This window comes from Hippocampus zosterae, chromosome 8 (assembly GCF_025434085.1).
Source record: "Hippocampus zosterae strain Florida chromosome 8, ASM2543408v3, whole genome shotgun sequence".
NCBI lineage: Eukaryota > Metazoa > Chordata > Actinopteri > Syngnathiformes > Syngnathidae > Hippocampus > Hippocampus zosterae.
This window is the reverse complement of record NC_067458.1, coordinates 7,046,368-7,061,891: the sequence shown is the minus strand read 5'-3', so window position 1 is coordinate 7,061,891 and position 15,524 is coordinate 7,046,368. Positions and strand designations below refer to the sequence as shown.

General features: G+C 40.5%; 1 protein-coding gene across 4 annotated transcripts in view; it reads left to right on the top strand.

Annotated features, from left to right (window-relative positions):
• The window catches only part of jak1 (Janus kinase 1), a 43,298-nt gene that overhangs the window by 14,839 nt on the left and 12,935 nt on the right, over window positions 1-15,524 (top strand). For all 4 annotated transcript variants that reach the window (XM_052073327.1, XM_052073326.1, XM_052073325.1 and 1 more), the window contains 11 exons: window positions 610-763; window positions 2,504-2,667; window positions 4,783-5,051; window positions 6,885-7,000; window positions 7,593-7,763; window positions 9,335-9,492; window positions 10,811-10,925; window positions 12,401-12,599; window positions 14,499-14,608; window positions 15,117-15,263; window positions 15,364-15,451. In XM_052073327.1, the coding sequence (XP_051929287.1) occupies window positions 610-763; window positions 2,504-2,667; window positions 4,783-5,051; window positions 6,885-7,000; window positions 7,593-7,763; window positions 9,335-9,492; window positions 10,811-10,925; window positions 12,401-12,599; window positions 14,499-14,608; window positions 15,117-15,263; window positions 15,364-15,451 (1,691 nt within the window). The remainder of the gene's footprint in view (window positions 1-609; window positions 764-2,503; window positions 2,668-4,782; window positions 5,052-6,884; window positions 7,001-7,592; window positions 7,764-9,334; window positions 9,493-10,810; window positions 10,926-12,400; window positions 12,600-14,498; window positions 14,609-15,116; window positions 15,264-15,363; window positions 15,452-15,524) is intronic.

Here is a 15,524-nt window from a genome sequence, read left to right as displayed (position 1 = left end):
GGATTGTATTAAAGCAATAGGTCATGCAGAAAGGGAAGAGAAAATGAGCCTAGTCTGGATTGCACATATTTCTCTGCACATTCTGCTTTGCTCTGTTTAGAAAAGTTGGGGTACAGAAAATCTCATGTGCAAAAAGCACAAGTCTCACACATGTTAAGGACTTGTGAAAATGTCTTACCCCACTGTATCTTATTTTCCATACTATCAAACAACAACAAAAACAAACAGCCAACCTTTTGTTAATGACATCTTTTACATCATGTTACAGCTTTTAATGATTGCTTGAAGCAGCATAAAGCACCAAACCCGGTAATAAAAATGAGTTCGCTGTACTCGTACATTATAGCCTCTGCAGTCACATGATCACAGTTTAATAAAATAATGTATTATTCATTTATATCAATGTGGACCAAAGCCTTGAAGGAAAAAGGATGAAAAACTAGGAGAATATGAGTGTGTATTGACAACATTTATATGTGGATATACCTGTACATTTCGATGTGAACAGGCTAAATGAATAGATTCAATGCAATGAAGTACATTTTAAATGACTTGTACAGTAAATATTTCTCACTAAACTGTTTTATTCCTATTTACTTTGACTCTCAGGTTCTTTTTCCGAAATTGGCATGGTACCAATGAAGGTGAGTCTCCTGTGTGGCGACACTGCATCAGCAAACTTAAAGGAGGTTTGAGCCAGCAGAAAACACCAGAAGGAGCACCACTCCTGGATGCTGCCTCTCTTGACTACCTGTTTTATCAGGTATTTAATGTGCATGCATGTTCTCCTGCGACAGGTGGGGTTCATTTTGGACCAGTGTCGCCGTCAGAGCATATCTGACGGGGATGGATTTCACTCACTCACTCACTCACTCACTCACTCACTCACTCACTCACTCACTCACTCACTCACTCACTCACTCACTCACTCACTCACTCACTCACTCACTCACTCACTCACTCACTCACTCACTCACTCACTCACTCACTCAACAAAGGCGTAAATATGCAGGCATGCCATAGCGGGCACTGTGACTGTCTTTTCATTATTTACCTGTACTTAAGTAAGCTCAGCGTCGCAAACACTGAGGTTGGCTGGCTACCAGTTGTGAGTTAATCCCCCCCTACTGCCCAAAGAGAGCTCGGGTCCTACGCGCCCGCAACCCTTGTGAGGATAAGCAATTTCAGATAATGGGTGACATCAAATGCCAGTGGAACAAAGTGGTTGCAAAGTACATTGCTGTGGAGGTGTCCATAGTCAGGCAAAGTTGACATTGCCACCGGTTGTGTTTAGCAACATGTGAGGTGACCATATGCAAATAATCAACAGTTATTCTTATTTTTATTTAGCTTTTATTTTATTATCTTCATCTCAAAGTTAATGACTTTACTAGATTTAAGCATATACAAAAATACAAAGTTGGGCACGAAAAGGTGATAGGGTAAGTAATTCATTTTAAATCAGTAAATCATTGGAGGTGGGAGTGTCCATAAATGCGTGCACATTAGTCAGAGGGAAGGGAGGGTGCGGCTGGTATTCCATCAAGCGATCAAGTCTGGATTAACTTCTCCCACTGGACACTGAAAACTAGTGTTTTCACTGAAAACTAGTGTTGAACAAATAATTGCATTTCCAATATAATTTGATGAATCACTTAAAAAAAAAAATCGCAACAAGTGCGATTTGACGGGTCATTGTTTAGAAGATGAGGAGAGAAAAAGGTTACAGCAGAGCAGATAAGCGAAGGGAGCATAGGGGTTCTGAGCAGGAAGACAGCTGCTGAGCTAGTATGGGTTTCCGTCTCATGAAACATTGAGGCCACATAAAATGAGGGAAAAGAAAAATCTACTTTCAAGTCAGACTTTTTTTTCTATGTCCTGCTTGTTGTGTTTGTTGTCCTTTTTTGCACGCTACGAAGGCCACCAAGCAATATTACCTTTCTTGTTTCCACTGTGCTGATAAGTATTGTCATACTGTAATTCATTCTTCACAAAGCTATGACCATTGACCAGCACGGCTCCTTTATTTATTTATTTTGTACCACACATGAATAAATTAAAATGTAATACAAGTGGGTGTAGGCACGTTTTGATAGGTCTGACGTTTTGTTGTTGTCGTACACCTATGCGTTACATACACAATATGAATGCTGCACACTCTGATAAGTGAGACACCTGGACTGGTGTCCAGCCAATTGCAGACCATACGTGGATAAATTCAATTGACAATTTAAAATTGGCTTACCATGCATGTTTTCGTCGGGTGAGAGGAACTCTGAGTACTCAGTATTGGTTAGTAGAGGTTATTAAGAAAAATAAACCCGGATGAATGTACAGGTAGTCCAAAGCTCGGTACAGTCAGGTCCATGGGCCTCATCCGGCCCATCCACTATCTCAGACCTCTGTCAATTTGTGTCCAACTACACTCATCTACCTGTATATCCATATCCATCTATCTAACCATCTATCCATCAAGCTCCTCATTTTGGCTTTTGTTTTCCAGGGCCAGCATGATTTTCACACAGGTATGGTGCCCCTTCGAACATGCACGTCTGAGGAAGAGCAGCGCGAGATCGAAAATGAATGTCTGGGAATGGCTGTGCTCGCTATTACCCATTACGCCATGCGCATGGACATGCCCCTCTCCACTGCTTCTCAAGCACTCAAGTAAGACTCTCCTTACATCAAAGAATGTTTAGACTCTATTGAGGTTTGATTTTCGATATGAAGCGACACCTTAATTGCTGAAGAGCTGACACTGAAGACATTGCTGTCCTCACTGGACTATAAGCCATTTCCTTTTCCCTCTCTTTGAACCCTACGGCTTTATTGTGACGTGGTTTATTGAGGCATCTTTACTGATGAACTCCAAGCCACCAATAGATATACCCATAGTTTCATCATGTCTGACCAATGAAATTACTGAACACACCACAGTGGACCAATGAAATTGTCCAAGTCCACCCTCATACTGAATATTCATCAAGTGTTTATGGTTGGAGTGCACACACGTGAGGGCAGGCTGCCTGAAGAGAGAGATGTGGAACTTTCTATGTTGAGGGGTGCACAGCTGTTTAAGGAGCGAAAAGAAGAATCTTGAGTCGAGTTTGATGAACATAGGAAGCGATTGCCATAAATCCAAACTGCCTTTCATTTCCAAAATTCTGGAAAAAGTGGTGCACATGCAGTTGAAACTTTTCTTGGATGAACATAACATCTTGGAGGTCTTCCAGTCAGGTTTCAAGACGATGCATAGCACGGAGTCAGCCCTGTTACGCGTTTCTAATGACATCCTCCTGGCAAATGACTCTGGAGACCACGTGTGTCTGGTTTTATTGGACTTAACTGCAGCATTTGATACAGTGGATCACAGTATTCTGCTGACTCGTTTGCAGCACTTGGTGGGCATTGGCGGGAGTGCTCTTGATTGGTTTAGGTCCTATCTAGCTGACAGGACCTTTTGTGTCAGCCTTGGCTGCTCTGAATCACGCACTGCTCCCCTGTCATGTGGTGTTCCACAGGGCTCAATTCTGGGGCCTCTGCTGTTCTCGCTGTATCTGCTCCCATTGGGTTCCATCTTAAGGAAACATGGTATTCCTTTCCACTGCTATGCAGATGACTGCCAGATCTACTGTATGTCCCACTGAGCAAGAAAGACACCTTCTCATTAAGGCCACTCCTATCCTGTCTGGAAGAAATCAAAACCTGGATGGCACAAAATTTCTTGAAGTTCAACGAAAAGAAGACAGAGGTGATATTGTTTGGCCCCAGTGGACCTTGTACATTCCATCCTGTAGACTTGGGCCCCCTATCTCCTTATCTGAAATCAACGGTCTCAAACTTGGGACTTAAACTGGACAGTGATTTCAAACTCGATCGGCAAATTGGTGCCGTTGTTAAATCCAGCTTCTTTCACCTAAGACAGCTGGCCAAAATAAAACCTCTCCTCTCACATGAACACTTTGAGACAGTAATTCATGCCTTTGTCACATCCCGGCTCGATTACTGCAACGCCATGTACTTTGGAGTCAGCCAGTCCTCCATCAAGCGCCTTCAGCTGGTACAGAATGCCGCTGCTCGCCTCTTGACTGGTACTCGTAAGAGGGAGCATATAACTCCTACTTTGGCATCCCTTCACTGGCTCCCCATTCATTTTAGAATTATTTTTAAGATCCTCCTCTTTGTTTTCAAATCTCTGAATAATCTCGCGCCACCTTACCTCTCTGAGCTCATACGCCCCTACACCCCTGCCCGGCGCCTCAGGTCTGTGGACCAGTCTTTGCTAGACGTACCAAGAACTAAACTGAGGCTCAGAGGGGATCGAGCCTTTTCTGTTGCTGGTCCATCTCTCTGGAATGACCTCCCACTGAACATTCGGCAAGCCTCCTCGCTGCCCATCTTTAAAGCCCTCCTCAAAACTCACTTGTATTCTTTGGCGTTTGACTCAGCATGACTTAGATTTGCTATTGGTTTTACTGCTTGGTGCTTTCTACCGCCTTATTACTTATTACTTATTACTGATTCGTCTTACTGTTTATTGTATATGTTAAATCGCTCCATGTACAGCACTTTGTATGCAGCGATGGCTGTTTGAAAGTGCTCTATAAATACTGTTGACTTGACTTGACTTGACTTAAATACAGCCACCTCTTCAGTGCGATCCCCATTACTCTGTTGTTTGTTTGGCAACCGACACGAACCATCACTGGTTTTGAATTGTTTGAGGTGTAGTGAAAAATACTCCCAATAGATGTCCTTTTTTGCCTGTCTTCTTTTCTAAAGCTACAGATGTTTCATTCCAACGGCGCTAGATGCAAACATAAAGCAGCGTAACATTTTGACCCGGATCCGCATCAACAATGTCTTCAAGAAATTCCTCAGTGAATTTAACCACCGAACAGTCAGGATCAGCGACATCACTCTGTATGACCTGAAGACGAAGTATCTGGAGACATTGGAGAGCCTGACCAATGGCCTGGGCGTTGAATTCATGGAACCCATCTCGCTGAGTGTAACACAAGAAGCAGAGGCCATTAATGGAGGAAATTTTGGTAAGATTTTAGAGTTCCTTGATTTTTAGTTCTTGAACACTGTGCTTGAGATAGGCTGCATTTTTGTATCTTTATGGCATGCTCAAGTCAAGTCATTTGTATGCCCTTAATCACAGTCTCAAAGGGCTTTACAGCCACAGACCTGGCAAAGATTAGCAACATACACTGATCTAACCACCCACCAACCAGGCAAGTGAAAATTAAATAAAGAAAAAAAATTTGAAGAGGGACCACAGTTGGAGAGATCCCACTTCCAGGGTAAACAGGCTGCAGATCTTGTCCAGGTTTGTTGGTGCAGAATCCATGCAACAACAGCCTCAGTTTTGATCATTGACACCGAGCCCGCCATCCATACAGGAGAGGCGTGGTCAGTAGAGAGGAGAAGCAGCAGTAAAACAGGCCTACATATATTTAATTAAATTCCAAAGTATAAAAAGGTCTTGAGTCAAGATTTCTACCGAGGGAGCTGTTCTCATTTTCGAATAGGGCATTCCAAAGTACTGACACCCGAATAGAGAATGTTTTTGAGATGTGCTGTAGTTTCTGTTTTGTTTTTTATTTAATATTGTTTTAAAGTGCATTCGTTATATGTAATCGTATATTATTTATTAACTGTGCTGGGCATTTTGTCAGTAATGACGGAAGGTCCATCAATCTATCCATTTACTGATCCGCTTTATCCTCACAAGAGTCGCGGGTGACCAATGGACTCCAATTTTGCTGACGAATGATGGAAATATACTGTATAGTATATATATATATATATATGAGTGCTGTCAGTTTAGCGTGTTAATATCGGCATTAATTTAAATACATTTTAACATGATTACATTTTTTATCGCGAGAATAATGTTGCAACAAGTCACAGCAGATGTTACGATGCTCTATAAATAAACCAGAAACAAAAGCACGCTGCACAGGTCCATGCCCATGTCTGTTTTGCCAGCCATGGCAGTGCGAAACACCGAAAACGGATACTTAAAGAGTTTATTAATGGAAAGTTCACTTTTAAAAAGTTGCCACACGGTTCCACTGACAAGACGAAAGTTACCTGGATGTTTTATAGTCGTAAACTGAGCTATCATCATAGCATGTCGAATCTGAAATACCACTTAATGGCCAAGCACACAGCTTATGTGAGTACTCCGCCCCCTCGTCTCAGACAGACCAAAAAAATATAAAAACTTAGAAATGAAATGTGTCAGTAATCACGATTAATTATAGGCTTGCATGCAGTAGCCATACATGTAGCTATGGCTTCTTTTTAAACGTAAACTTTCCATTCATAAACTCTTTCAGTATCCGTTTTCGGTGTCTCGCACTGCCTTGGCTGGCAATACAGACATGGGCGTGGACCTGTGCAGCGCGCTTGTTTTGTTTCTGGTTTATTTATAGAGCAATGTAACATCCGCTGTGACGTGTGCCACATTAATCTCGCGAGAAAAAAATTAATCACATTAAAATTCATTTAAATTAATGCCGATAATAATGTGACAAACTGACAGCTCTAATATATAAATATATATATATATATATATATATATATATATATATATATATATACTGTATATATACACACACACACACACACTGTATGTATATATCGGTTCTGGGTTTATATTCTCACGTGCCACTTTAAATGCCTTATCATAGTACCATGATTTTCGACTTGATGAACTGGACATATTTGATACAGTGATACAGAATAAGTGCAAACCAACTCTCACTAACCTGTTATTTTACACTTTAAAAAATCGTAAACTAGACCTATAGTTCATAAATAAGTTTTCCAGTGTTTTAAATTAAGCCATAGCTGAATGTCTGTGTTTACAGTGTACTACAACCAGATCCAAGGACAGAGCCCAAACCAGATCATGGATACTTGGCATGATGTACAAGTATGTGTGTCTGGTACAACAGGCATTTCATGGAGGAAGAAGCCTCCTGCAGTAAGTAAAAACTTATCTTCTCCCCAGTATAATTAGATATTATAATAACAACTTGATCTGAGTAGCTCAGTCATCTGGGAGGGACTCCAGGGTCAAGTCACTGCTCTTCCAAGTTGAGAGGCGCCAGATGAGGTGGCTCGGGCATCTGATTCGCATACCTACTAGACACCTCCCTTGTCCCAAGCCTGTCCCAATGGCGGTAGGCCCTGGGGATGACCTACGACAATCTGGAGAGGCTTTGTCTCACAGCTGGCCTTTGAATACCTGGGGATCCCCCAGGACCTGTTGGAAGTGGCTGGGAAGAGGAAGTCTGGGCTTTCCAGCTAAAGTTGCTGCTTCCACGACCCGACCCCAGATAACATAATGGATGGATGTGTGTGTAAAAAAAAAAAAAAACACTTCCCAATTTTGACCGTAGGAACAGTCTATCTTTGCGTTCATTGTATTGTTTAAACAGTATGTATTGGCCGGATTATAATTGTGTCATTTTAAATTGCTTTTTGACTGAACAGTAATTCTGTTAAAATGTGAAGAGTGTACATTATTTACAGAGTCTCCCGAAATAACATTTGCTGTTTTTGTCTTCATATAGATGCCGGTGATTTATAAAGAGAAAGGCAGGTCAAAGAAGAACAAGCAAAAAGGAAATCTGAGAACTAAAACTGATGAACACTGGGAGAGATTCTGTGACTTCCAGGAGATCATGCATGCTGCCATCAAAGAGGCCACGGTCACAATTCATAGACAGGATCACAAGAAAATGGTGAGGCAAACCGCATAAGAACACTGCAATAGAGTCAGGGATCAACCAAAAGTCTGGTAAATGCACTTGATTGTTGGTTTGTTTGTTAATTGAACATATAAACAGAGAACAGAACATGTTTGAGGAGGAAGTAAAAAGATTTACAAGAGAAAGCATAAATATCATTAAGCATTGTTTACATGTTCAAAGGGGAGTAGGAAGAAGTAAAGTCATCTGGTCCTGTGTATTTTGACTTGTTTCTCGTTAATACAATAATCAGACGCAAGTCTAAATACTAGAGCTGTCAGTTTTGCGCGTTTTTATTGGCATTAATTTAAATCAATTTTAACGGGATTAAATTTTTTCTCGCGTGATTAATGCGGCATACGTCACAAGCGGATGTTACTTGTTTGGAACTATTTTGTGTGGAAGGTTATAGTGTTCTGCGTTCATATAAATAGAGCGGGTGGAGCTTCTCTGTGTTTGTTGACAGTGGTAGCGACCTAGCGAAAATAAAACGTCTCCAGTGTTGTCATTCGAAATGAGGTCTACACAAAAACTGTAGAGAGACTTCCGCACAAGAAGGACTAACACAATCAACATAGCCTGACTGTGTTAGGGGGAGTGACACCCCCCCCCCACCCCTTTCAGAATGGTTTGCCCCGGGAGAAGTGCCTGCGCTTTTTTGTACGGCGGGCAGTTTTGAATACAGCGGCACATAATTAACACTGGTGTCCGGTGTCTCATTATACTTCAACAAACATACAGAAACAGACTGCTGTGTTCAAAGTAAATTTGAGAAAAACGAAGTATGCAACCATGGTTTAAATCTACTATAGGCTGAGTACTAGTTTACCTTAGATGTGCACTTTATAATGTTATATTGCTCTGTTTTGATTTTATAAAGAAAGCTGTTAAAGCAGCTGTTGTGTGACAAAATATTGTTTTCACTGTTGTTGATGGACAGTAATATTGTGTGAGAGATTATGTGTGAATAACTGCTCCAAGTGAAAAAAGTTCATGTAAAATTGAAAATCGAATTTGTTATTTCAGTAAATATTTGCACTTGGCACATAGAAAACTGTTTCATGATTCCATGTTGATGAGAGCATTAAAATGGGGAAAAAATAGGACAAAAAATGTAAAAGGAAATTCAGAAACGATAAAAAATGTGTGAGTAATCACGATTAATTTTTTAGTTGATTTGAGTTAATTATGACAGTTGCATTTTTAATTAGATTAAATATTTTAATCGTTTGACAGCTCTACTAAATACACAAACAAGTCTAAATACAAAGTGTGTGTGTGTGTTTGTTTTATCTAAAAATTTGATTCCCAACAAATTGGCGTTTTTGCCACTTATTTTTGTGAATGTATTGGCATTTTCAAATGATCATTTGTACAAGATTGCAGTGTCCCGTCACTGGTACCATATTTTTGGAACAGGCCCATGGGCTACCGGTTGTTCAGTTGGCATCACGTTGGTGATCCCTGCAATAAACCAACAGCAGAATTGTTTGGACTTACCTAGATTGTCTGAAGTCTAATAAATGCAAGTAATCGTGACATTTAATTACCCTTTCTTTCATCAGGAGTTGCAAATGGAATCGTGGTCTGAGGCTCTGTCTTTTGCAGCCCTTGTGGATGGGTACTTTAGGCTAACAGTGGATGCTCACCACTACCTGTGCAAGGAGGTGGCTCCCCCTTCAGTGGTGCACAACATCAACAATGGCTGCCATGGCCCCATTTGGTTTGTTCTTGCAGTTTCATTAGTGCAGTTTTCTTTGTTCTTTGTACACCATTGTTCTAGTTTCTAATATTTTGCTCAACACATTTACATTGTAATTTTTACATTCTGAAGATAGACATACAATACAAAGGGTTGTTAGTTGCCATCTGATTGCACGACTTGATCGCCAGTGATTGAATGCTTACTGTTTAGTTCAGCTCAGACTGTAAATACAGAGAACCATGATTTGGCTGCTTACCGTACTTGTATGTTTGACACCATAACAAAATTCTTCCGATATTACCTGTGAGATGATCTTATCTTAAAAATAAAAAGAAAAGAGACGGGGACGAATTTACTCAACAACAGCCATCCGAGCATGACTTGTCCATGCAGTTTTTAGTCTGTATGTACAGTGAAAAAATAACTATGCATAGGGGTTGATTTGCTAAGATCTTAAATGGTGGGCTGTACATTGCGTGTTAATAGATTGTGCCCATTGTTCGTGGTTATGCATATGTTTTATGAATGTAGTGCACTCAGAATTACCCACAATGCACTTAGAAAGGTTGTGAGCATTGATGGTCACCCAACCGGTTAATGTAGACCACAATGCATTGCGAACCGGAAAACAAAATGGCTCAAGCGAGAGACAACGCAGCGCGAACATTAAAGTGATACAGTAACTATACACCATGGAAATAATTCATTTTATTTTTTATTGAAAATAAAGTTTAAAATGATTTTAAAAATGTATTCCAATAAATCGTTGGCGATGAGGGAAATACTATACAATTCCTATACAGGTATACAGTATATGCATGATTATGTAGTGAATGAGCGGTAAGAGGATTAGGGTGAATGTCTGGACACAGCCATGGTATATCAGGATGCAAAATCGTGTTGATTTTATTTTGGAATTTGGCAAATACCTTTGGTGCATTAACACCAGTAACCAGAATTCACCAAAAGTATTTGCCAAGTGCCAAAATAAAAGAGAAGAAATGAAAGAAAAACAGAAAGAAGGTGAAGAAAACGTCTCTACATGGCAATTTTTTGGCCAACAAATTTTTGTCACAACGGAAATTCATTTGATTGCTGTCAACCATTTGGGGTCTGCCAATGTGATGCCTGCAAGTTGCTGCTGCTCACACTGTTCTGACAATTTATTTTGACCATGCCACAATTTGTATCCAACTACACTCCTCTACCTGTCTATCTAACCATCTATCCATCAAGCTCCTCATTTTGGCTCCTCAATAATTTTAAACTTTTGACCTCCTCCTGTCTCATTGTCTGACTTGATTGATTGACCACTTTTGTTGTTTCCTCACACCAGTACGGAGTATGCCATCCAAAAACTGCGTCAGGAGGGTAATGAGGAGGGCATGTACATTCTTCGCTGGAGCTGCACTGACTACCAGTACATTATCATCACAGTGGTCTGCAATGAGGTACAGAGCTGCATTGCACGTTTTTCACATTGTTGACCTTGGTTTGCTGTAGGTCTCAGACTTGTCTGTACTATACAATATTAATTATCAAATGACCAACGCTGCTCGGATAACAGCCTGTTGTATTCATAGCAAAAACCCCACTCTTCTCTCACCCTTTTACCCTCATACCTTTCACTGTAGACTGCCCCACCAAACTCAGTCCTGGCTAAGTGCAAACGTTCTTAAACGAGAAAACATAATTTTGACTCCATATCTCCTCTTGCTAAAATTAACAAGTTCAGAGTTTTGTTGTCGCTCTCTTTTTCTCTCTCTCACGTCATTGGGCGTAGAAAAAAAAGTAGTGTGTTTCGGGTCAGCACAGGGTCAGTAGGTCGGACAAAGTTTTTTTTTTAAATCATTTTTTTCCCCATCAAAAATTTAAACAAAATAACCATAAGACATACAACCCGCCGCGCCGCGGCCCGCGCCGCTGTCACCTATTTAGTTTTCTCCCCGCTCCGGACTCGGGGGGGGGGGGGGGGGGGGGGGGGGGGGATGCACGCCACTGCCTCCTCCTCCGCCCTCGGTTTTTACTCGGCCCGTGGTGTTCATCAAATAGTTCGCTGCATTTTTTTGGATACATCATGGATGCTATTTTCTTAACATTACGGTGTGAGCATGCGACTGTAACACAGAAAACGCTGTTTAAACTGTCGTCGGAGATTGCGGCCGCCGCCATGTTTCAATGTTGTTGACAGACGACAGGGCAAATGATGCATGCGCTCAACGTGAATATCGCGAGAGTTTGCACCCATGTAAACCCTCTACACAAAAATGTAGAGGGTTTGAAAAAAATGCCGACCGTTAAGTTTTTTTTTGACGTAGAAATTCTCGGTCGGGTTACCGGAAACACACTACTTTTTTTTCTACGCCTTCATTTCTCACTCACTCTCATTTCCCGTTTCACTGTCGTCCTTGTTGACAGTCCTGGTCAATTTCCAGTCACAATCTCAGAGTTTTGGCCTCTCTCACAAATCCCATCATACACTCCCACTGGTCCAAAATTCAGGTGTTTGAGTCATTCCACGCCCTCCACCTTCCACTGCATCACACCAATCTTACATTAGTTCCACTGGCTATTTCAAGTCATCCTGCTGGCTTTGAAGGTCATCCAGAACCTCTCTCACCCATCCCTGTTGGACATTATACAAATTTCCGCTAACGCTCTAATTTTTTCTTCCTCATCCTCTCTTCAACTCATTGCCGTAACTGCTTGCCTCATCATCGTGGTGAGCGGACAATTCAGCAACACTGTGTCCATTCCCTTTGCAAAACATAACCGAAAATCTAAATATTCCTCTCGTTTTTTTGTTTGTTTGTTTTGTTTGATTGTAGTTTTGTCTTTATGTGCTCTGAACGGTACCTTCAAATAAAATGAAAGTTGCCAGTGCTTGTTGACTGTTCTCCTAATTAACTGACTTTCCTCCATTTAGATTGACCTCCAGGAATCCCGCCCTGTGAAACAGTATAAAAACTTCCAAATTGAAGTAACTCCGAATGAGTTCCGCCTTTATGGCACAGAAACTACAAGGCCCACTCTCAGAGAGCTATTGGAGCACTTGGAGGGCCAGAGCCTTCGCTCTGACAATCTTCAGTTCCAACTGTTGCGCTGCTGCCCTCCTCAACCTCGAGGTAAGACTTTGCTCATCTATGCATGCCTTAACATCCAAGTAGAAAGTATACCCACGTTTGAAAAATAACCATGCCACTTCTCTTCGTTGAAACTGTGTAGCTGTGGTAAAGGTCAATCATTGTCTCATTTAACTATAAAACAATCTCCTTAATTTATTGTATAAATTGTTGGCACTTTCACATGCCAAATGTCTGTGGAAAAGTACATATTACAAAGAATAGACCTACCACTAGTGCATATGCATGTCTCAGATGTGTGCATACATACAAACACATGTACCAAAACCATGTCAGAGAGGAGAGAGTTGTAAATGCGGGTTTCCGGAGACCAAATAACAGTTTGGCTTACTTCACTGAAGGAGTGTATGTACATGTTGCAGTATGCCTGACAGCTTTTTCAGTTTTGTGCTACAGATAAAAGACAGGAAGTCTTTGTTGTGGTATATTACATAATATCTACCACCAAATCTCTTGTGCTGCTGCTGTTCACCTATTATTTGGCTCATAAGCACGTTCTAATTCAAAGAACTCTACTCCTTTTTAACAACCTGAGTGGCACAAACGTAGGATTGGGTATCGTTTGAATTTGGACCTTTCTGGTTTTGATTGTGGTTCTTCGATTCGATTCTTAAACATTCCCAATTCCAATTCTTAAAAAAAAGGGGGTGGGGGTCTAACCATTTATTTTCGGGATGGAATCATATGAACTTGTTTAAAAAATAAATTCACATCTTGTTACTGTTTTTCAACTTAACTATGAGTTACTCAAAGGGCTATTTTTAACCAGCAAATTCAGATGTACCCCATTAACCTTGTTCCCCACAAGAGCTTGATTTTTGAGAACCTTGAGAAAATACAATAATGCAGCAGGTACTTGAAGCATGTTGCTGAACACCAGTGGCATGCAGAGAATGGTGGGGGGTGCGTCCTGGAGGGGTATCCACAGTCCCCCCAAACTCCAGAGAGATCCCACTGCACCAGGAGTTATTGTGGATCATTGCATGCATAGTCTCTTGCTGCATTGGGGGGCTTTACGCTCATTGATTGACTGACTGGCTGGCTGACAGACAGAGACACAAAGACATACAGTCACACACACACACGTAATCTTATTTTCAGGTCCAATTTCACAGATTTACTTTGCATCTCCATCACACACATGCAATTAACCATACAAAACACAAACACAACATACAAACATTAATTCATCTTAATCCCAGCTATTTTCAGTGGACCAACCCCTTCTCTACCAGCGGTTTTACTGGATTTTGGCTGATCTTGCAAGACCCAGAGAATATTGTGTTGTCTCGCTGTACAAGTATTATCATCGAACATATCACAAGAAAGATTATAGTCTCTTCGATCATTGGAAAAAAAAACAATTTCTATATTTTTCTCTTCTTTAGCAATCGGTATTAGAATTCCTAACAGCGAAATTTCATCAAAATCCCCTTTTCAGTTTTTTATAAAAGTCATACATTTCATGCTTTTACTTAAACACTATTTTTTGCTTTTATGACAGCTCAAACATTTAATGAATTATTTCCCTCTCCAAACAACATAACACAACAAAAAGGGCTTTTGATAGCAAAATAATTTGCACCGAAAAGGATTGAGCAAAATAAAATGCAGGAGTGAGTTCAGTGTATGATCATGCATGGGTGTGCATTCAAATACAAAAATATATACAATTGGAACTATTATACATGTATATTTTATTGCTGCAGTATGAAGTGAATACTTTAATTCACCTTTCTTTGCACCAACACAAGGCGGAGCTCTTTAGCAGCTTGATGACCAATCTGTAATTTCTAGAAAAATATACATTTACCACCACTGGTGTTGTGTTTGTTTTTTTGTTGTTGTTTTTTCAGTCTTTTGCGTACATGTGTGTTGCAGAGATTTCCAACTTGCTGGTGGTCACTAATGATCGAGCACCGGTACCCCAGACACCAATGCAGGAGTCCCAAGTCATTATTCATCGTATTCATAAGGAAGAAATTGAACAGGTATGATTTCAATTCAATTCTGTCCTAATGTAATATATTTTGTGTGCGTGTGTGTGTGTGTATATATATATACATATATATATATACACATACACACACACAATACAATACATGCTGATTTATATAGTTATATATATGTGTGTGTGTGTGTGTTGAATATCACTTGTTCTGCTTCAAACCTTCAAAGGCTTGAAAATAAAATCCTTTATTATTAATTCTTATTAAATACATCTGCCCTAGAGTGACAAAGAGAATATTGATGTTGTTTATTTTATAACCACAATGTTGCACAGTGTTTTGGGTTTTCAGGTAATTTTCAATAATATTTCTTTACTTCAGTAGCAGACTAATTTGCTGTCGTTTTTTTATTGTCTGCGGAAAATCAACTTTCAAGCTGCGGAATCAAGATTTGCTCTCTGCAGAAATAGGATTGTTCTCTACAGATTCCTGGGGGACGCTTTTGTGTACTGTATGCTTATGCTCAATGCTTTGGCCCACTGTGCACTAGGAGGAGCATCTTGGTCTCGGCACAAGAACTAACATATACTCCGGCACGCTGAAGGTAAAGAATGATGACGATGCAGGTTACGGATCCTTCCAAGAGTATAAGGTGGTGCTCAAAGTGCTGGGTTCAGGACACAGAGATATTTCCCTGGTGAGATTGAGGAGCATCTGTAAACTTATGTCATCAGCCACAATATACTGTATAAGGTGTGCAAGATACTTTTTAGTCTAATTTGTCTTATTGTTTGCAGGCCTTCTTTGAAACAGCAAGTATGATGCGGCAAGTCTCCCATAAGCACATTGTTTTGCTCTATGGAGTGTGTGTCCGCCATCTGGAGAGTAAGTGCATATTATGAGTTGCAAGAATAATGTGTGTTGTGGAAGAGCACTCTGTGGCAAGACTGTTTTTCTT